The sequence below is a fragment of the Diabrotica virgifera genome, chromosome 7 (assembly GCF_917563875.1).
Source record: "Diabrotica virgifera virgifera chromosome 7, PGI_DIABVI_V3a".
Taxonomy (NCBI): domain Eukaryota; kingdom Metazoa; phylum Arthropoda; class Insecta; order Coleoptera; family Chrysomelidae; genus Diabrotica; species Diabrotica virgifera.
In genome coordinates, this window is record NC_065449.1 from 249,477,394 (window position 1) to 249,500,906 (window position 23,513).

General features: G+C 31.3%; 1 protein-coding gene across 3 annotated transcripts in view; it reads right to left on the bottom strand.

Moving 5' to 3' along the window:
- The window catches only part of LOC114325269 (5'-3' exonuclease PLD3-like), a 112,050-nt gene that overhangs the window by 61,497 nt on the left and 27,040 nt on the right, over positions 1 to 23,513 (bottom strand). For all 3 annotated transcript variants that reach the window (XM_050656630.1, XM_050656629.1, XM_050656631.1), the window contains 2 exons: positions 10,958 to 11,055; positions 5,306 to 5,470 (listed from right to left, as the gene is read on the bottom strand). In XM_050656630.1, the coding sequence (XP_050512587.1) occupies positions 5,306 to 5,470; positions 10,958 to 11,055 (263 nt within the window). The remainder of the gene's footprint in view (positions 1 to 5,305; positions 5,471 to 10,957; positions 11,056 to 23,513) is intronic.

The window sequence follows — 23,513 nt, forward strand, 5'->3', positions numbered from 1 at the left end:
TTTTTTAAATTCTCGGAGGGGGCCATGGCCCCCTCCCTGGATCCGCCCTTGAGAATAGTGTTGACTTGGGCAGCTTATGGAAAGCTAAGAGACGTGTTCAAAATAGGCTCTTCCCATCTGCTTATAGAGAAAGGTCTTTGATCAATGTGTGCTGCCGGTTCTAACTCCAACCTATGTTTGGTGCGGAACCGCTAATACTCACTAAAACGCCTGCAAACAAAATTTCTAACAACACAGAGGACAATGGAACGGTCCATGTTACCATGTTGGGATTAACCCTAAGAGACCGAATAACCAACACAGAATTGCGCCGTAGATCGGGAGTAACCGATGCAATCAAAAGAATATCGACCTTGAAATAGAACTGGACAGGGCATGTTACGCGAATGAAGGACGGCAGATGGACGAAACGTATTATAGAGTGAAGACCTAGACAGGAAGCCTTTCGAAGCAGAGAACGACTACCAACAAGATGGACAAATGAAAATTACCTGAAGTGGATATGCCAAAATTGGATGCAAGCGGCTCAGGACAGGAATTTGCGGGGTGAACTACGGGAGGCCTACGTTTAGCAGTGGACAAGTATAAGCTGAATGATGATGAGGTGGACTGTGGTGGAAAGTCAATGGAAAATAAAAAAAAGCAAAGATGTTCCCAAAACTGCAGGCGTCGATCAGGATCATCTTCGTCCAACTGTTGAACTTGTGTCATTTTTTATGAATGACATTTAAGTGCATTTAAAATTCTATAAACTCTTTTTTGCATTCTTGTTAATTTACACTTCTAATTAATATATTACCTTTCCCATGATTGATTATAATCATTCAACCAGTAACAATATAGTATAGTCCAGAAAGCCACTGCGCATCCGCTAGGAAAAATATTCTGATTCGGATTTTTTGCACAATCTTACTCAAAAAGTACTCCTTTTAACAAATTTGCATGTTGCCAGGACCAAAAAGTGGTCAAAAATTTTTTAAACGTTTTTTTTTGGTTTCTTTCCAAAATTATTTTTTTTGCATGGATAAAAGTTTTTTTAGGTTTTTTGGATCATTCCAAACAGAAAAGGTCTTTAGTGACTTTTCTCTAAAAATGATAGTTTTTGACATATAAGCGATTAAAAATTGAAAAATTGCGAAATCGGCCATTTTTAACCCTCAAAAACTATGTGAAAAACTGAAAATTTGAATGTTGGCAAGGTAGGTAGATATTCTTTAAACATCGATTGATGAAATCCCGAAGAGTTTTTTGCAATACAATATTCAAAACTCCTTTGTTTTTTAATTGCTAATCAAGCGTGCGCGACACTATTTTCCACAGACAGTATGGTGCAAATGAAAGGAATACATTCGTTATTTCGTAAACCGGCGACTTTAAGGAAAAATCCCGAAACGTCGATTTTTATTTTTAAGTTATGATATTGTGGCATATATGGTATGCTAGTGACGTCATCCGTCTGGGCATGATGACGTAATCGATGATTTTTTTAAATGAGAATAGGGGTCGTGTGGTAGCTCATTTAAAAGTTTCTTCAATTCTCTATTCAGTAATGTAAATATTTACATAATTATTTATACAGGGTGTCCTTCTACTTCTTTTTTTGTCAAATAATTTAATTTAATAAAAATTTTTTGGACACCCTGTATAAATAATTATGTAAGTGTTTATATTACTGAATAGAGAATTGAAGAACCTTTTAAATGAGCTAGCACACGACCCCTATTCTCATTTAAAAAAATCATCGATTACGTCATCACGTCCAGATGGATGACTTCACTAGTATACCATATATGTCACAATATCATAACTTAAAAATAAAAATCGACCTGTTTCGGGATTTTTCCTTAAAGTCGCCGGTTTACGAAATAACGAATTTATTCCTTTCATTTGCACCATATTGTTGGTGGTGGTCGCGCACGCTTGATTAGCAATTAAAATACAAAGGAGTTTTGAATATTGTATTGCAAAAAACTCTTCGGGATTTCATCAATCGATGTTTAAAGAATATCTACCTACCTTGGCAACATTCAAATTTTCAGTTTTTCACATAGTTTTTGAGCGTTAAAAATGGCCGATTTCGCAATTTTTCAATTTTTAATGGCTTATATGTCAAAAGCTATCATTTTTAGAGAAAAGTCACTAAAGACCTTTTCTGTTTGGAATGATCCAAAAAACCTAAAAAAACTTTTTTCCATGCAAAAAAAAATAATTTTAGGAAAAAAACAAAAAAAAAACGTTTAAAAAATTTTTGACCACCTTTTGGTCCTGGCAACATGCAAATTTGTTAAAAGGAGTCCTTTTTGAGTAAGATTGTGCAAAAAATCCGAATCAGAATATTTTTCCTAGCGGATGCGCAGTGGCTTTCTGGACTAATAATAATAAAAATATAATTTCTTACAGATAAGTAATAATAATTGTCGTATAAAATCTATATTATCGTTTATTAAATTCCGATAAAAACATCGGAAAACTATTTAATTATTCATGAACGCAATGAATTATCAGTTGGTATCGTGATATCGTGACCTAGGGCTGGGGCTGTGTGGGATTAATAATTGCATAGACGTATTTCAAATAGTAGAATAGGCAAATTTAAGAATTCGTTTGGAATAAATAAATATTCAAATAGTTCTCGCCCTTGTGGAATATATAGGATGTCCCAAAAGTAGCGGAACAGCCTGTACAGGAATTATATTAGCATTCCAAAATAAGAGCAATTCATATCCATTTAATTTTTAAAGGTCTAAAAAAACAAACATTACTAATTGTTGTAAAATAACTATATACTAGGTGAGACAGATTTCCCAATATAATGCACTTGTTTCAAGAACGCTTTAGTCAGCTATTTTGATATAATTATTTTATGGTCGAATCGTGTTAACAATCATAATATAAACAATCACAAGTTTATTCATACATACGGAGAAAGTATTACAGATTCATTCGTTAATCAATCTTTCTTCATTTAATATTGAGACATCAAGTTAGTGAGAAGATAGACGTTGCCCACCAACTAGTTACTGGTATATTTAGCAGTGATCAAATAAACATATTATGAGTTTAGTGCATGAACGTATAAATAAAGATAACGTCCATGGTTTAGTGTATTCCTGATAAACAACCCCTAGTGAAGGACGTTCTCTCTCATCCCCATTTTATCACTTTATAAGCCGATTATTTCGCGAATTGAACGTAGGATCGAAAAACTCAAAAATACGTCTTCAATTTTTTTTTAAATCTATCGAATGACACTAAACACAACCCCCACTCTACACGCCGGAGGGGGAGTGGGGGTAACTTTAAAATCTTAAATAAACCCAAATTTATTATTGCAGATTTGGATTCCTTACGTAAAAATAAGCAACGTTAATTCGAAATATTTTTTCGAATTGAGGATAGATGGCGCTTTAATCGTAAAAAACGATTTATCTTAATACCATAGGTAAATTATAGAACCGGTCTAATATCTCGAAAAATACAATTGAAAACCCAAAAAACACGTATTTTTCCGATTTATTAGCACCAGCTATCAACAATTCTAAAAAATGTTTCGAATAAATGTTACTTATTTTTCATGAGGAATCCAAATCTGCAATAAAAAACGGGGTTCTTATTTAAGATTTTAGACTTACCCTCCAAGGGTTAAAAATATATTCACTAAAGACATCAAAATTTACCTACCTTTTTGATTTTTCATATAAATTACAGGCACAAAAATATTAACGTTAGGAAGTTCTCAAGTTATAGGCCAGAGTAATAAGACAAAAATATACCCTGTTCGTGACACTCAAGCAGCCAGGGTACTGAAGCGTTTTTTCGACAAGTTATACCTACAGGAACAAATTGTAACTATTTCCTGCGTAGGATCTGGCGGCCATTTTTATTTATAAACAATTAACTGTCAAAAATGGCATTTCTCCCTTTTTTTCAAATCAATGGAAAACAGTGACACTTATGATTTTTTTAGTACAAATATCTTTGAGATTATGGAAAAAGCTTTAAAATGACATATTACAAAGTTTGATATACTCATTTATTGTTAAAATAATTGCGAAAAAAGGTCGGAATTGTAAAAAGAAATATTTTCGCAATAACTGTTGTAAAAATTAGTGCACAGGTTTGAAATTTTTGTTAAATGAGGGTCTTTGGTGCTTAATATGTGATAAAGATTTCAAAGCGATTCATTGAATTGTTTAAATTTTATTCGAATTGTTTATCTCAGAGAGCATTTTTTTTTGCAATAACATAAGTCAGAAAACAATGACGTTAGAACCATTCCACAGGTGTCAAATGGAAGAGCATGAGCTATGTTTTTAACTTGGTTTAAAAAAACCGAATAAAAAATGTATTTATTAGTAATAAATAATTATGCAAAAGTATCGTAAATCTTTCCTTATAAACTTTTAGGATAACTTTTTCCAAAAAAATTAACTTTTTTACCCCGTTTTAAGTGCACAACTACCAAGTAATGTTATTTATATTATAATTGAAAAAAAATTGTAATAAATATATATAATTTCTTATATAACAAAATAAAAAGTTTATAAGGAAAGCTTTACGGTACTTTTGCATAATTATTTATTACTAATAAATGCATTTTTATTCGCATTTTTTAAACCAAGTTGAAAACATAGTTCATGCTCTTTCATTTGACACCTGTGGAATGGTTCTAACGTCATTTTTTCTGACTTATGTTATTGCAAAAAAATGCTCTCTGGGATAAACAATTTGAATAAAATTTAAACAATTGAATGAATCGCTTTGAAATTTGTATCACATATTAAGCACTAAAGAACCCTTATGTGACAAAAATTTCAAAGCTGTACACTAATTTTTACAATAGATATTGCGAAATTAATTTTTTTGCAATTCCGACCTTTTTTCGCAATTATATTAACAATAAATGAGTATATCAAACTTTGTAATACGTCATTTTAAAGCTTTTTCCATAATTTTGAAGATATTTGTACTGAAAAAACCATAAGTTTCACTGTTTTCCATTGATTTGAAAAAAAGGGAAAAATGCCATTTTTGACACTTAATTGTTTATAAATAAAAATGGCCGCCAGATCCTACGCAGGAAATAGTTACAATTTGCTCTTATAGGTATTACCTGTCGATAAAACGCTTCAGTACCCTGGCTGCTCGAGTGCCATGGGAAAAACCTTATTACCCTGGACTATTATCATTCGGTATATGTACGTGTTTTGTACTCACCTTTCTACGACTTATCTTAATTAATGTATGACTCAAGAGGTTCATAAATTATTTTATTACTGATATATTTATAAACAAGACGACTCACCCACAAGTATTGTTGCAATTATCTTTTAGAAGACCATTCAAATTGTTCAAACTTTTCTCGGAGGCGTGATCTAATAGCGGCAATAACACTACGAGGAAGATCAGGATACATATTATAGAGATAGGAATACACGATGGTCTGCACCATTTGTTTTTACTTCCCCACCTGTAAAAAATAAAGTTATTGAATTTTTGTCTTTATTTTTCATATTCAATCTTTTCAATACTTATAGTGCAGTTAGGACTTTCATAATTCGCCTAGATAATCTTCAAAATAAAATAAAACAGTTCACCAAATTTCATTAAAATCAATTTAATAGATTTTGGATAATAATTTTGCAATCTAAATTAATTCTTTTTAAGAATTGAAATTCTTTAAAATAAACTTACGTGCATAGAAATCATTAAATCATTTTTGATGTCTCATATTTCCTAAACCTGTTGGCTGATTTAAGTGATTTTTTGAACATTTTATAGCCTGATTCTTGAACAATACCCCACTGTAATAATATTGTTGCTAAACAGGTAAATTTTCACTGTATACTGGGTGTACCACTCAAACAGTGTTTTTTTTTTCTCAAAGTTCGCAACACGCTGTAGAATATTCCAGCATTTTTTATAAAATACTGAAATGAAAACACAACTATAGCCTCAGGTTTTCCATTCTGTTTTTTGATTCATTCGTTTATGTTGGATAATAAAAAAGTTAGGTACTTTAACTACTAGACATGTTCTTCATCAATACACGGTGTTTCTAAATAAGTGCAACAAACGTTAAGGGGTAATTCTGCATGAAAAAATAATGACAGTTTGCTTTATAAAAGTATGTCCGCAAATGTTTCGTTTCCGAGATGGTGAATTTTTTCTTATAAACTGACGATTTATTTTATTGCTTTAAAACCAGTTGAGTTATGCCAATGAAATTTGGTGGGTTTTAAGACGTAGTTATTGCACATTTTTTGACACACAATTAAGAATTTAATATTCACCATTAGCGAGCATACGTGTAACCGATCATATTACCCGTATGCACGCTAATGGTGAATATAAAATTCTTAATGTTATGCCAAAAAATCCGCAATAACTATCTCTTAAAACCTACCAAATTTCATTTGCATATCTCAACTGGTTTTAAAGCAATAAATAAATCGTCAGTTTGTAAAAAAATTCAACATCCCGTATCTCGGAAACGAAACATTTGCGGACATACTTTTATAAAGCAAACTGTCATTATTTTTTCATTCAGAATTACCCCTTAAAGCTTGTCGCACTTATTTAGAAACACCGTGTATTGATAAAGAACATGTCTAGTGGTTAAAGCACCTAACTTTTTTATTATCCAACATAAACGAATGAATAAAAAAACAGAATGTTAAGAAAACCTGAGGCTATAGTTGGGTTTTAATTTCAGTATTTTATAAATGCTAGAATATTCCACAGGGCGATGCGAACTTTGAGAAAAAACCACAATTTGATTGGTACACCCGGTATACAATGAAAATTTACCTGTTTAGCAACAATATTATTACAGAGGTATTGTTAAAGAATCAGGCTATAACATGTTCAAATAATCATTTAAATCGGTCAACAGGTTTAGGAAATATGAGACATCAAAAATGACCAAATTTTTAAGTGGGCCGATTTCTATGCACGTAACTTTATTACACAATAAAAACTAAACAAGTTTGCTAATTTTATTTAATATAAAAGAGCACTCATATATCCAACGCACTTTATAGAATTAAAATTCGAGTATTTGAGTGGCCTCAGGAATTTTTGAAGTTATACTTCTTTACCGGCGATATGAGGGTGAATTTTTATATGTTAAAACCTATGATCCCGGCGCATGCGCATTATAACTTTGTTCTGATTGGATGTTCAAATGACATGTCAAAAATTATTCAATATGGCGGCTGTGGTACAGCTGTAGTTTGATTATTTATGGTTGTTGCGTTTTAAAATTTGTGTGAAAAGAAACAACAAACAAAAGTTAGTTAATAGTTATACTGCCTTTTTAAATAGTTTTCATATACCTATATTTTTGGACTTTTGGACTATTTTGGACAAGGAAAACTCATTCTAATTTGGTAAGTAGTTTTTATTATAATCATATTGTAATTATACATTTGGATTAGGTTGAAATACAGTAGAGCGTCGATTATCCGAACTAATTGGGGGACATAGGTGTTCGGAAAACCGATTTGTTCGGATAATCGAACTACAATATATTGATACATATTTATAGTCATACATATTTATCCACAAGTGAATAAAAGCCATATTTATATACCTACATATTTATTTATATCTTGATAATGACAACTAGCAACTAAACAAAAAAGTTCAGTCTTTGCAACAACATAATTATTTTTGGATACAATATTGAAGAAAATTGAAGATATTTTAAGCGTCAATTACTAACGCTTGCTCGGTATTCGAGTGCGGGACGCGGGAGTCGATAGTTCGAATAAGCGGTCGTTCGGTTGATCGACGTTCGGATAATCGACGCTCTACTGTACATTTATTTTCTCAAGAATGGGGATTTAAGAGAGAAATCCCAAATTAGGTCCGATCTTTTATTTTTAAATTATGATTTTTTTGGCGTAGATTTATTTATCTAGTAGGTATGTAATGCTTTGATTTACATACTTAATTTGATTACCAACAAAAGTTCTACCAATCTTCATCTAATATATTGTTTTCTTACTGTTTTGTTATATTTTAATATTTTCTTCCACAAAATTTAAACTACATAATTTAATTATATTCAAAACAACTGTCAAACAGTAAAACGTTCAGTTACCCTGTTTTTCCACATGACAAATAATGTGGAATTGGACGAGTGAGTTTAGGCTTCGATTACGAATCAAAGCGCCCCGAAAGTCACGGGTTCGATTCCCGATGCAAGTTTTTATTTTTTTATGCATTTTATGATTGTAAGTATATTTGTTATATAATTTTTTTTTCAGAAAATGCGTATTTAAAATTTTTGCCAACAATTATTATCGTTCAGAAATCATTTTTTCTTTGTGGAATTTTTCAATGTGTTTGTGTGCGTTTTATTCTTTTATTTTTTTAAATTTTTGGTATTGCCTTAAAAATCACATAATATGTAGTAGAAGTATAACTTCTTACGTGCGTACAAAGTACACACACATTCTTTCTTTAGTAAATTGGTAAATTACAAAATATTTAGGGTTTGGTTCACTGATAATAATGGCCAGACAAAAGAAATTGAGAGGCGAATAGAAATAGCGAGACAATCATTTATCAAAATGAGCAAGTTCCTATGCTGCCGAGACATAAATCTGAAATTGAGAATGAAAATGTTAAGGTGCTATGTTTTCTCCGTTCTGATGTACGTCATGGAAGCTTGGACACTAAAAAAGATAAACATCAAAAACATTGAGACATTCGAGATGTGGTGCTACAGGAGAATGTGGAAAATACCATGGACAGAAAGAATAACAAATCAAGATGTTTTGCTGAAGATGGAGAAGGAATGCGAAGTTATAAAAACCATACAAACGAGAAAACTGGAATATCTAGGTCACATAATGAGGGGGGAAAAGTACGCCCTGCTAAGACTCACAATCCAGGGAAAAATCTCGGGAAAGAGAAATGTGGGACATAGGAGGATTTCCTGGTTGCGAAATGTAAGGCATGAATGTAATGGAATGAAATGAGGAAGAAAATGACAGAGAACCAAACTCCGCAATAACTCACACCAAAAGATGGAAGAGTTCTGGATTAAGTAAGTAAGTAAGTAAGTACGAGGAATGGTTCCTGAGTTACAACTGGTCAAAGTTGGCTGGCATTTAATCTTTGTAATCTTTGAACCATTACCTTACTCTCTCAGAGCTCTTTATCGATACTTTCATATCTTCAAGATATTCTAATTATAATGATCTTCAAGAGATTATAATAATAAAAGCGATCTGTATTGCATGTGAAAGATACCAAAAAAATTAAGTTGAAAAAAATTGAATTTTAAAGTTCAAAATCGGTAGAAATAAAACTCTGTGAACATATTGCTAAGGCCGAAAAAAGTATTTAGTTGTATACTATTGCCATAGTCTGTTAAATGTCATCATAGGATCAAACCAGTGACAATGCTCTAATTGGATATGAGACCTCAGTGACTAGACTAAGAGCCGCTATAGGTGAAATTTCTTAATCATTTTAGGCACGACGGGACCCTATAACTTAAATATTAGAACCTAAAAGAAAACGTTTGAGCACTGTGCCGTCACTTTTCAGTGGCACATGCGTCTACAGTGGCGCATCAAACTTTCCACTTATGGACGGGATACATAAATTAAAAAATACCCTCCTTCATTACCAGAATTTAATTTGTTTCATTTTTTTAAGTTCTATGTGATTAAGACATAAGATTCATCATAATTTTATCCCACCACCCCCTTCTCCCTGCCCCCACCATCAAAAACTTTATTTTTCGATTTTATTTTTTTTTGGTGGGATGCAATCAATTTTAAAATTTCAAAAAATTCACAAGCATAGTTAAGGCTTTTATAAAACACGTCTATTTTTATAGACCTGTAAGTTGAGTGTACATAACCCCAAAAAATTTTTAAATTTTTTTTCTGGAAAAAAGTATATAACTTTTTTTTGGGGATAGCTGCAGATCTAATTTTTTCTTAGTCTTGTGTATTTTATCAAACACTATATTTTTAATTTTTTTCAGATTTTTCTGCAACGCTGGTCACCTTCAAAAATCCAAAAAACTGTTTTTTAAGGGGGTTTTGGGGGGTTTGAACGTGTTTTTCTGATTTTTAAATATTCTAAAGGACTCAGTTACTTCAAGTTACATATAACCTATAAAAACAAAATTGATTTGATATATTATGAAGTCTATAAAATAGGGAAAATCCCCCAAAACCCCCCAAAAAAGTTTTTCGGATTTTTGAAGGTGGGGAGCCTTACGGAAAAATCTGAAAAAAATTAAAAATATAGTGTTTGATAAAACACACAAGATTAAGAAAAAATTAGACCTGCAGCTATTCCTCAAAAAAAGTTATACGCTTTTTTGGAAAAAAAAATCTCTTTTAATTTTTTGAGGTTATGTACACTCTACCTATGGGTCTATAAAAAATAGGCATGTTTTATAAAAGCCTCAGCTATGCGTGTGAATTTTTTGAAATTTTAAAATTGATTTCATCCCAACAAAAAAAAATAAAAACGAAAAATGAACTCTTTGATGGTGGGGGCAGGGGGAAGGGGGTGGTGGGTTAAAATTACGCTGAATCTTATGTGTTAATCACATAGAACTTAAAAAAATAAAAAAGTGTAATTCTGTTAGTAAGGGAGGGTAACTTTTAATTTATTTATCCCGTCCATAAGTGGAAAGTTTGATGCGCCACTGTCGACGCATGTGCCACTGAAAAGTGACGGCACAGTGTTCAAACGTTTTCTTTTAGGTTCTACTATTTAAGTTATAGGGTCCCATCGTGCCTAAAATGATTAAGAAATTTCACCTATAGCGGCTCTTAGTCTAGAGTAGACCCATTTTTATTAAATTGGTACCATTTGTTCCTGACTTCATTGAACCTATATCGCCCGATTTATTTGATTTTGTGACTACCATGCATTAAAGTTATTACATAAACTATTTTAACATAAATATTTGTCTTACCTTTCAGGAGAATCATCTGTGTTAGAAGGTATCATGAAACCGTGACTCCAAATATCAGAATCTTCTTCATTTTGTACAGGAGGAGTCTCGAGTACAGTCTGAAAGAAAAGATCCACTTATTTTACAATGTCTGAATGTGCTAAAAACATATTTTTCAGTTCTTTTTGCAGCAATGTTAGAAAATACTTTGCTTAACAAATAGGACATATTTCGTTCTAAGAGCTTTTGTATGCTAAATTGATTAAGTAAAAGGTATATAAAACCCAATTGTGCCTCACCGATAAAGATAACGAAAAATTAAGAATACTCAAAAGGAAAATTCTCAGAAGAATTGGAATTATTTGCCAACAATGGAAAACAGTGAAATAAAAAGAAGTTTGAACCATGAACTAAGAGACATAAGGAAGAAAAAATATGTAATGTAATGTTTATTTACGGACTTGTCATTTTTACAAATCAACTTAAATTTAACTAAACTATTAAAGCACAATGTGATTACTAGAGAGCGGAATATATGCAACACAACATTACCAAAATATGCGCATATTTGCAAATTTGTCTAAATATGCAAATGCATATTAAAAATACTCAAAAATAAAACAATATATTAAATATAAACATTTATGTTTAAAAAATTCAACCTACATTTATGTTTAATACATATTTATTTTTCACATAAAAACAAATGAAATGACACACAAAAACTGATATTATAATTAAATTAAGAATCTAAATTATAGTATGAATTTATAATCAAATATTTTTCAAAATTTTCAACTAGCAACTTTTGCTTTCTATCACTAAAAACGTGTTTGGACACAGAAAAGTTCGTTCTACATCTACTGATGTTATAGGACAATATTTTAATTTAGGCAGTAAACTAATTTGCCAAGTCGTAAGATCTTCAGAAAAGTTGCCTTCAAAAATACGTACAACTTTCCTCAAACAATCGAAGCCCTCATTTTTTTCTAAAACATTTTTTAATTTATTTCTAATTGTAATCCCTGTATTTCCGGGAATTTTTTGACAATGAACAGAAAAAGTGTTAACAAGATTAACCGAATCACTTAATTGTAAATTCCTTGACATGATGCTTTTGTTTGTCAGTTCCTCATTTAAAAAATGAAATGTGAAAATGAATGTAACTTACGATTTTGGAACAGGCCTTGCAAAATACTTTGTCTCCACTTAGCTTTAACTCGGGAAAACACTTTATCCAAGCACTTTTTTGAATGGTAGACATATTTAAACTTAATATATACCAATCACTTCAAAAACACTAAATACGATACAACGTTTACTTTAAACAAATGTTGGCCGGAAACTGACAAAATATATATTAGACCCTTAAAAGCAGGTAGGTACCTACGACTTGCTACGCTAATAAAATAATATTTTTCTGGGAACACCCATAATTGTTAAATTCAGGTAGTAATGGGAAAGTCCAGATAGATAATAATGAGCGATAGATAGATAAATAACGAGCTCGTTCATATCGAAGTTATAAAATTCCAACTAAGAGAGGAAAATTTTAAACTTTTATATAATTTATTTTTAAAATATGCAAAATAAATCGTGTTTAGCTTAAATGTGCAATGTTGTGTTTGTTGTCTGAAAATATGCAATATATGCATCTATATGCACTTTGCATATATTCCGCTCTCTAGTAATTACATAAAAAGGTATTTTCGATCTCATTCTTAATACTACTTAGTGACAAATGAAAAAATCATTACTATTAAAGGGCCTAGCCGGGTAAGATGATGAAAAGTGCCCCCAACTCGATCCGAATTCCATATAGGTCACCGTTTAGCATATATAGTGAAACTAACTTTCTGAAATTTTTAGCCCCCTAGGTGGTCATGTGACCCACCTAGAGCCTAATTACGCTTTTTATGTTTTTATTTTTTATCTCAGCCGCATCGAGAACTAGCGAAAAACTTTAAATAAAAAAGTTGTAAGCTTTGAAAAGTTCTATCCAAAAAAATTTATTTTTTTAATTTTTGGCAGGAAATTTAAATTTTAGGACGATTTTAAAATTTTTGCATAATATTTCACCCAGAATTTTTTCAAATTTTGAAAATTGGTGAAACGCACCTTTAAAAATAAAAAACCGCATATTTTCGGTTTTTTCCGTTTTTTGATATAATTTTATACATGTTTTTCAAAAAAGGTAATGCCGTCACTAGAATAGGTAAAAAACTGAAAAATAATTGGGGTTTGCTTAATAAAAATTTTTTGTAATGCCATCCATTTTCAAGATACAGGGCGTTGAAGAAAACAAAATTTTACACATTTTTTACGATTTTGCCGAAACTATGGCAACATTGTAATAAAATTTGGCAAGTTTTAAGAGGTAGTTGTTCTGCACTTTTTGACATACAATTAAGAATTTTATATTTATCATTGGCGCGCATACGGGTAATGGTCTGAACTTTTTAAAGAAAAAAGATAGTACGCCACTGACATATTTCAAATTAACAATCCTTTTTGAATAGTTTAAATAAAAAAATTGTAATATTTAAAAAGTTCCGTGCGAAAAAAATTTTATTTTAATTTTTGGCGGGAAATTTAAATTTTAGAACGATTTTAAAATTTTAAATGAGTATAAAAAATAACTAAGACATTCGTTTTCACGAAAAAAATATATAACGTGTATTTTTGCATAATATTTCACCCTGAATTTTTTCAAATTTTTAAAATTGGTGAAACGCACCTTTAAAAATAAAAAACCGCATTCTTTCGGTTTTTTTTTGTTTTTTGATACAATTTTATACATATTTTTCAAAAAAGGTAACTCCGTCACTGGCGTAGGTAAAAAATTTCAAAATAATTGGGGTTTGCAATAAAAATTTTTTATAACGCCATCCATTTTCAAGATACAGGGCGTTGAAGAAAACAAAATTTTACACATTTTTTACGATTTTGCCGAAACTGCTGGCAACATTGTAATAAAACTTGGCGGGTTTTAAGAGGTAGTTATTGTGTATGTTTTGACATACAATTAAAGATTTGATATTCATCATTGGCGCGCTTAGGGGTAATGGTCTGAATTTTTCAAAGAAAAAAAGATAGTACGCCACTGACATATTTCAAAATAACAATCATTTTTGAATTCCTCATTCAATTTGCGATAAAAAGCTATCTTATCATTTTTTCATACGAGGCGCCGTTTTGCTGCAAAAAATAAAATATCTTAACGCTTCCAAAGTATTCGAATTAGTTTTTATAATAATGGATGTATGAGTTTATGTATGTAGATGTAGAAACTACTAATAGAAGTTCGAATACTGTGTAAGGGTTAAGATGTTTTATTTTTTGAATAAAAATGGCGCATCGTATGAAAAAAGCGGAAGATAGATTTTTTGTCACAAATTGAACGAGGAATTCAAAAAGGATTGTTAAATTGAAATATGTCAGTGGCGTACTATCTTTTTTCTTTAAAAAGTTCAGACCATTACCCGTATACGCGCCAATGATAAATATAAAATTCTTAATTGTATGTCAAAAAGTGCAGAACAAATACCTCTTAAAACTTGCCAAATTTTATTACAATGTTGCCAGTAGTTTCGGCAAAATCGTAAAAAATGTGTAAAATTTTGTTTTCTTCAACGCCCTGTATCGTGAAAATGGATGGCATTACAAAAAATTTTTATTAAGAAAACCCCAATTATTTTTCAGTTTTTTACCTTTTCGAGTGACGGTATTACCTTTTTTGAAAATATGTATAAAATTGTATCAAAAAACGAAAAAAAAAAACCGAAAAAATGCGGTTTTTTATTTTTAAAGGTGCGTTTCACCAATTTTAAAAATTTGAAAAAATTCTGGGTGAAATATTATGCAAAAATACACGTTATATATTTTTTTCGTGAAAACGAATGTCTTAGTTATTTTTTTATAATCATTTAAAATTTTAAAATCGTCCTAAAATTTAAATTTCCCGCCAAAAATTAAAAAATAAATTATTTTTGGATAGGACTTTTTAAAGCTTACAACTTTTTTATTTAAAGTTTTTCGCTAGTTCTCGATGCGGCTGAGATAAAAAAGAATGTGTGTGTACTTTGTACGCACGTAAGAAGTTATACTTCTATTATATGATTTAAACGAAATTAATATACTTTTTATTTATATTTTGTTTAAATATTAAACTAATTTATACTTACTACTTCTCAAACATTTTTATTAGAACAGTGCCAAAAATTAAAATAATAAAAGAATAAAACACACACAAACACATTAAACAAGCCACAAATGATGTCTGAACATTAATTGTCGAAAATTTTTTTAACTAAATACGTGTTTTATGAAAATACAATTATATAATAAATATACTTACAATCATAAAATGTATTAAAAAAAACAAAAAAGAAAGTTTCTATTGGGACTCTAACCAGCGCTGATAAGAGCGGTAGGTATTGGAATTCGTTCGCCTTCTCCGCTTAGCCACAGACACTATGTGTCATTATTTACGAAGATCGACTAACTAAACGGATTAAACTTGTGATATTTTGATATTTTGAAAATTGATCAAATTATTTTAATTTTGCATTGAAATGATTTAGAATTGAAAAAATACAACAAAACATAGAGTAAAAAACAATATATTAGGTGAATATTGATAGAAATTTTGATGGTAATCAAATTATATAAATAAAAGTATTACATACTATGTATTTTGGCAGATCAAATAGGTAGGTTAATACCCATAATACATTAACAATTATTACGTACCTGTTGCTTTTAAAAACTATTTAAAAGTCACTACAATATTATAAACTTTTTTGTTTCTGTCCTCACAACAATAAAACTAATATATTATACATTTGTTTACCTTTACCTTTACCTCCAAACCACAGCTGCCATATCGGATAATTTTTGACATGTCATTTGAACATCCAATCAGAACAAAGTTATAATGCGCATGCGCCGGTCTGATAGGTTTTAACATATAAAAAAATCACCCTCTATCGCCGGTAAAGAAGTATAACTTCAAAAATAAAAACTTAAAAAGCCTAATTAGGCTCTAGGTGGGTCACATGACCACCTAGGGGGCTAAAGATTTCAGAAAGTTAGTTTCACTATATATGCTAAACGGTGACCTTTATGGAATTCGAATCGAGTTGGGGGCACTTTTCATCATCTTACCCGGCTAGGCCCATTTCTGCACATTCTCTGTAAGGGTTTATTTACAGTATAAGTTCGATTATGAAATTCTAAATAAAATAAGTCTTGGGATCTGGTGTCTCTACAGGGAGTACGGAAGTAAACCTTTTCCAAAAGAGCACTAGCATCAATGCCTCCTCGTATTAATTTATATATAAATGCTACATCTAGCAATATTCGCCTTTCTTCAAGAGTAGTCAATTTAAGTAAAGATTCTAAAACAATGGATTCAATTTCATTTACAGGTATTCTCAATTTAAAAGCAATAAATCTTAAGAACTTTCTCTGTACTCTTTGTAAAAGATCTTTGTAGCAGTTATAATGCGGAGACCAAATATTGCTACCATATTCCAAAACCGATCTAATAAGGGAACAGTAGATATTTTTGAGACAATAAATATTATCAAATTCAGAGAGACTACGTTTCATGAAACCTAAAAGTTTCATGGATCTATTAGAAACGTAAGAAAAGTGGTCCCTGAAGCTTACTGTAGGGTCAAAAATTATCCCAAGATCCTTAAATGTTGTGATTACCTCCAAAATATTCGGTCCAATATGGTATTCAAATGAAATCGGATGTTTGTTTCTAAAAAATCGCATTACCTTACATTTATTTATGTTCAAATTATCTATAATCTACTATCTACTTCAATCATTCTGTAATAAACTACAGACTCTATAAATCTTTAGGTCAAGAATATTACTATTACTATGATAAAAACAATTTTTTATATCATTTAGGTACAAAACAATTAAAAGCAGAGATAAATGTCCACCCTGTGGAACACCAGAGGTTACATTGATGTAAAGATGACAAAAATTGATTAATTTTTACAACTTGAGTTCTATCTGTGAGATAGCTCTCCATCCAGCCTAATAATCTTCCATGTAAACCAGCATTATAAAGTTTAGAGATTAGGACAGTATGATTAAATCTATCGAATGCCTTCGAAAAGTCAGTATAAATGACCGCTGTGTCTAGGTACACGCTAACGTGTACGCAAATAAAAAAGTTAGGTACACGCGAAACGTCATCAAGTCAGTGACGTCACTATTTAGCGTGCACTGTTACTGGTTTTTTGCATACACGCAACTTGAGCCGCGTGTATGCTGTGGTAAGATACCGCGAGTACCAGAGAGTCAGAGTGTTGGAATTTGTTGAATCGAGTTGTGTTTACACTTTAATATTGATTAGTAAAGAGATTTCTTATTTTTTATTTGTTTAGTGTTTGTTTTTAAATTAACTATGAAATGTGGACAATTATTTAGATATTTTAATGAGTTTAACAACATTTTAAAACAGTATGAAAAAGATAAGAGACTATAAATTAATATATATTTTTAGTTGTCAGTAAAATAAAGTACCGTCCAAAATTAAAATAAAAGGAAGACCTAAAAACATTAATAATTAACTTGTTCTGAAGCTATTTCCTTGTGGCATTTTTGTAATCAACCATTCTAAATGGGAAATAAGCCACAATTTAACTAACAAAATTATTTTATTAACATTTTGAAGGCCAAATCGGATGTCGTTTTCAAAATACAAAATATTAATAAATTAAACAAAAATGTTGTGGTTTAGTAAAAAATTTCTTCTAATAAGTTATTTAATCTGACTAATTTTTGTATTTTGACAACGACATCCGATTTGGACGTCGAAACGTTAATAAAATCATTTTTTTAGTTAAATTGTGGCTTATTTCCCATTTAGAATAGTTGATTATTATAATTAACTTACGTATAAAAATTATTTTAACAATATTTTGTACATAATGTGATGTCAACTAAATACATATTTATTTTGCTAACTTGAATATATACTTTTATATATACATTGATTTATTACAATTAAGTTTGAAACATCTGAATAGTTCTGCTTCCCTTCACTTAATAACAAATATTTTTCTATCAAACACTAAGGGCCGGTTGTTCGAACGCTAATCAACAATGATCATTATCAAATAATTAATTACTGTCAATGTCAACTTTGTTTGGGTTGTCAAAACATAATTAATTACAATTCTGAGACTATAATCAATTAATATAACAATAATTATTAACATAATTAATAATAAATCTCATAATTGTAATTAATTATGTTTTCAGCAACCCAAACAATGTTGACATTGACAGTTTTGGTGACAGTAATTAAATATTTAATAATGATCATAATACCGGCCTTAGGGCCGGTTGTTCGAACGCTAATCAACAATTATCATTATCAAATATTTAATTACTGTCACCAAACTGTCAATGTCAACTTTGTTTGGGTTACTGAAAACATAATTAATTAAAATTATGATATTTATTATCAATTATGTTAATAATTATTGTTATATTAATTGATTATAGTCTCAGAATTGTAATCAATTATGTTTTTAGCAACCCAACCAAAGTTGACATTGACAGTTTTGACAGTAATTAAATATTTGATAGTGATCATTGTTGATTAGCGTTCGAACAACCGGCCCTCAACATATCAAAATAGCGTGTACCAAAGTATACAGACACTGTGCACACTAAATAATGACGTCATTGGCTTGATGAAGTTTAATTCACGTGTACCCAACTTTTTTATTTGCGTACACGTTAGCGTGTACCTAGACACAGCGATAAATGACATCAACCTGGTCATACCCTTCAAGGGCATCCAACAAAAATTCTTGTAAAACTAGATACAGTAAGATAGAGTTAGAGTAAGACACAGTTAGATTTATTAAAGCGCAGAGACTGAGATAGTTAGGACACATAGAGAGAAAGAAAAACAACCTACTGATTAAGAAGGTCATCAGATGGAAGCCAGAAACTGAAAGAACAAGGGGAAATCCCAGAGAAAGATGGGAGGGAGGAAAGAAGGGCGGTCATGAGGAACATCAAAATCCTGAAAGTGAGAAACTGGAAGGAACTATGTACATACTGAAATGAGTGGAAGAAAATTGTAATGAAAGCAAAGTCATACAACAAACTTTGACAAGACACAAGAAGAAAGCGGAGTGATTCACTGCAATAAGCGAATCAGAGAGCTCTAAGCAAGAGCGGCAAACATGCTATCCGGAATGAAAAGCCTTGATGATGATGATGATTACACACAACAGCTAGAAATAAAAAGTTTATCAAAAAATAAACACTAAAAAAGAACCAAATTGGATCCCACAGCACAGTTTTGAACTATGAAGCAATCAGGGTTGCCAGATGAAGTGAAGCAAAAATCGTGAAACTCGACTAGTGAAAATCGTGTAAAATCGTGTAAAGTCGGAAAATGCTTAATAAACCGTCCTTGAATGGTTGTGAGTCTGCGCAGTAACGAAAACTGTGTTACTGCGCATAATTATTCGCTATCGCGCATGCGCGTAACCATTCAAGAACGGTTGGTGACTGGCTAATATTTATACCTTCCTAATATTTTCAGGGGATTCCCCTATATTTTACTTTAGTGTAAATGAGTACTTAACTTGAGACTCTTCCAATGATGTTTATGTTATCATTATGGTATGTTAGGATTAGGTATGAAAGTATAGATTACAAATATCGGAGGATTTCTCTTTCTTTGCAAAGTAATTTTTAAACAATACAGGAAAGGTTTAAGTGAATTTTAATAAAAATGTATTAAAAATACTACTGAAAATTTTTAATGGTAAAAATCGTAAGATTTCGTACTTGATTCGTGTAATCGTGTAAAATAGGAACAAGTCGTGTAATTACACGATAATTCGTGTAATATGGCAACCCTGGAAGCAATAGCAAGGATATATAGGGTCAGTCAGGGTAATTAGAAACAGGAGTGATTGGAAATAGTACTTCCTACCGCCAGAAATGAAATATGGCAACAATGTCACATACACAGAATTGCAATTCAATATTTGCTTATTCTGTGAAATGACAAATGACATTCAGTTGTTTGCAAGCCAAGTGAATCCCCATTTTGTGTAATTTAAATTTGCATGTTTTTAACTCATAAATCCATTTAGAATAGTGCCAATATTTTACAAATTCCATCTCTCTGTATTAGGTAAGTATAGTGATTATATAATTTATAGCTACTATGAGAATCCTTATATTGCTTAAAATGTTAACTTGAAGGTTATATACTATAAGAAGTAAGTACATGAAGGGCCGGTTATTCGAACGCTAATCAACAATGATCACTATCAAATATTTAATTACTGTCACCAAAACTGTCAATGTCAACTTTTATTGGGTTGCTGAAAACATAATTGATTAAAATTATGAGATTAGTTAATCAATTAACATAACAATTATTAACATAATTGATTAACAAATTTCATATTATGTTTTCAGCAACCCAAACAAAGTTGACATTGACAGTTGGTGACAGTAATTAAATATTTGATAATGATCATTATTGATTAGCTTTCGAACAACCGGCCCTAAGTGTTTTCAACAATGAACTGTCAATACGGTACTGACAGTTCCTTGGTTTTCAATTACCTCCTTAAATATTGAGTATGGGGTAAATGAAAACACCTGTTGGTGTTGGGGAATTTTCAAAATGCCGACGAGGAAGTACATAACGAAGAGAGAACCACCGACATACTCTTTGAATGATTTAGCAAATGCTGTGGCAGACGTCAAAACAAAAAAAAAGATCGTATAGGGAGGCTGCTGATTACTACAGTATTCCATATTGCGTTATTTACAATCGCATAAAGGGTAGAAACATATCAATTGATGAGATGGGAGCTGGTGTATCTACTGCATTATCAGGCAAAATTAAAAACCATATTGTAGCCTGTTTAAAGGCCCGAGCAAATGTGGGCTATCCTTGCAATAAACAAGAATTACTAAATGTAGTTGGTGAGTATGTAAAAGACAATTGCCTAAAAACTCGCTTCAAAGATGGCATCCCTGGTGAAGATTGGTATCTGGCATTTATGAAATGCCATCCTTCACTTTCGCTAAAGAAGCCCGAGCATATTCAAAAACTTAGGAAAGATGCTTGAAACAGTCGAAACCCAGAAATTATTTATTATTTCTATTATAAACTAAAAGAAGTTTTTCAAAATACAGTGGAACCTCGATTATCCGTCAGGGCACCGGACCAAGGGTATGATGGATAATCGAAAAGACGGTTAACAGAACATCAACAAAACTTAATTGATCAAATGACTAAGTGACACAATCAATGTTTGAATTTGAATCAAATTTAATTATGATGACACACAGGTATTGACTGTAGGTAATAATTATTGTGCTGTGCATTTTTATTTTCGGCTTGCGATTCTAAAAATAGAACTCTAAAAGCATGGTATCATTTATCACCTATTTAAATTGAAATTTAATTCAGAGCCCTGAATAAGAACAAAAATTATTTACATAAAAAAATGCGGTGGTGGCATAACTGCACGTGTACATTTCATCATTTCAACGAATTTCGTTTGGCTTATCGCAATGCTCAAACAAATTTTTACTTATGTAGTCAATATAACTTATGTAGGTATGGACCCTGACGGTTAACAGAGGTGAAGGTTAATAGAGAGACGGATAATCGAGGTTCCACTGTAATGGCCTTAATGATATCAGTAAATCCATGTTTGTATTTAATGCTGACGAGAGTGGATTTAATTGTGATCCCTCCAGAATTAGAGCTATAGGATCAAAGGGTAAAGCTCTATGCAGAGTTTCTGGTGGTTCTGGACAGGCGTCCACGACAGTGCTCGCATCTGTTTCAGTAGATGGAAAATATTTACCACTGCTCATCGTTTTTAAGGGTGCTGCTGTCCAAGCAAGATGGGTATCACCAGATGCCATGCCAGGAATTCTTTACGCTTCTAGCAAGAATGGTTGGATGGAGGAACCTCAATTTTACCATTGGTTTCTTAACGGATTTGTACCACACGTGCAAACAATTCGACAGGTACAGAATTTACCAAACCAAAAAGCTGTACTCTTATATGATGGCCACCGAAGTCATATGAGTATGCGAATAATTGAAGAAGCATTAAAACAACATCGACCTTATTAAGTTTCCCAGTCATTTAACGGACAAATTGCAACTACTGGATAAGTGTGTTTTCAAATCAGTTAAATATACATGGAATTTAAAGTTAGTAGCATATGGAAAGAAGAGAGTGGGGAATTTACTGGACATTTATCTAAGGACAAATTCGTAGAACTTCTAAGTGAAACTTAGCAGGAGGCTATGCTCTCACAAAATATAATATCTGCTTTTGAGACTACTGGTGTACCTATACCTTGTAAATAGTCAAAAATTTCCTGAATCCGAATTTAATCCAGAGCAGCTTCAGTTTTATAACGAAAAAATACTCTCCTCCCAGACTTCTGGTGAAAATACTTTAGATGGGAATAAGGAAAATACTAGTGGATCTACTAACAAAACATTAATAAATGAAGCTGAACCATCATGTTAAAAAAATTGCTCCCACAGAGAAAAGATAATCCCTCAGCTAAAACAGTTGGCCTATGGAGAAGTATTCACTGCTAGTGACGTTTTAAACAGAATGAAGGAACAGGAGGATCTTAGAAAGAAGAAAGGAAGTGGAAAAAGAAATAAAGTTCAAAAAATTGCTGATACGCTTGAAACTCCAGTACCAAGTAAAAATACAAATACAAAGAAACGTAAAGAGTCATTGTCGTCATCTGATGCTAGTGAAACAGAAATCTCTTATGCTGAGAGTGATGACAGTCCATGGGATGAACAGGTAGAAGAAGAGCTACAAGAACTAGAGGCTGCAGAACACCACAAACTCCGGCAGGGGAAATTTGTGTTAGTAGAGTTTAAGGGAGGTAAAAGGCTGACAACATCTTACAGATATCTTTGTATGATCGAAGATATTGATTGGGATGAGAATGAAATTCAGGTTATAGCTCTAAAATGTATGAATGGTACTTGCAAACAATTTGCCATACAGGAAACTGACATTAGTTTCGTCAACTTCGAACAAATTATTGGTATAGCCCCAAGCCAAATATTTTTATGAAGGGTGAAAGAATGTTTTTATAAGTTTCACGTCAGTAAATTTTGAAGTGAATATTTATAGATTTAAAAATTTGTTTGTTATACCTATGTATTTTATTTTGATAATAAATTTTTTAAAGTTTTTTCCGCACATTTGATATATTCAGGGGTAATTGGGAACATTGGCATGTTTAATGGAACCAACTTGCACGATTTTTACATTACAAGGTTTGTATCAGTTTACTCCAATTTCGTTTAGATTATGTTTAACGGAACTAGAGGTCATTGTTTACATTTACCCCCTTTTTATTTTTTGTCTTAAAAGTTGTGGGGTAAATGGAAACATTGAATATCTTCTTTTTTGTAACTTTTTCTTACTAGTTTTCAAGACATTCTACCATAGACTTTTCTTATAACAGCCAAAAGCTTTTATTTTATTAAAATGTGAAACAGTAT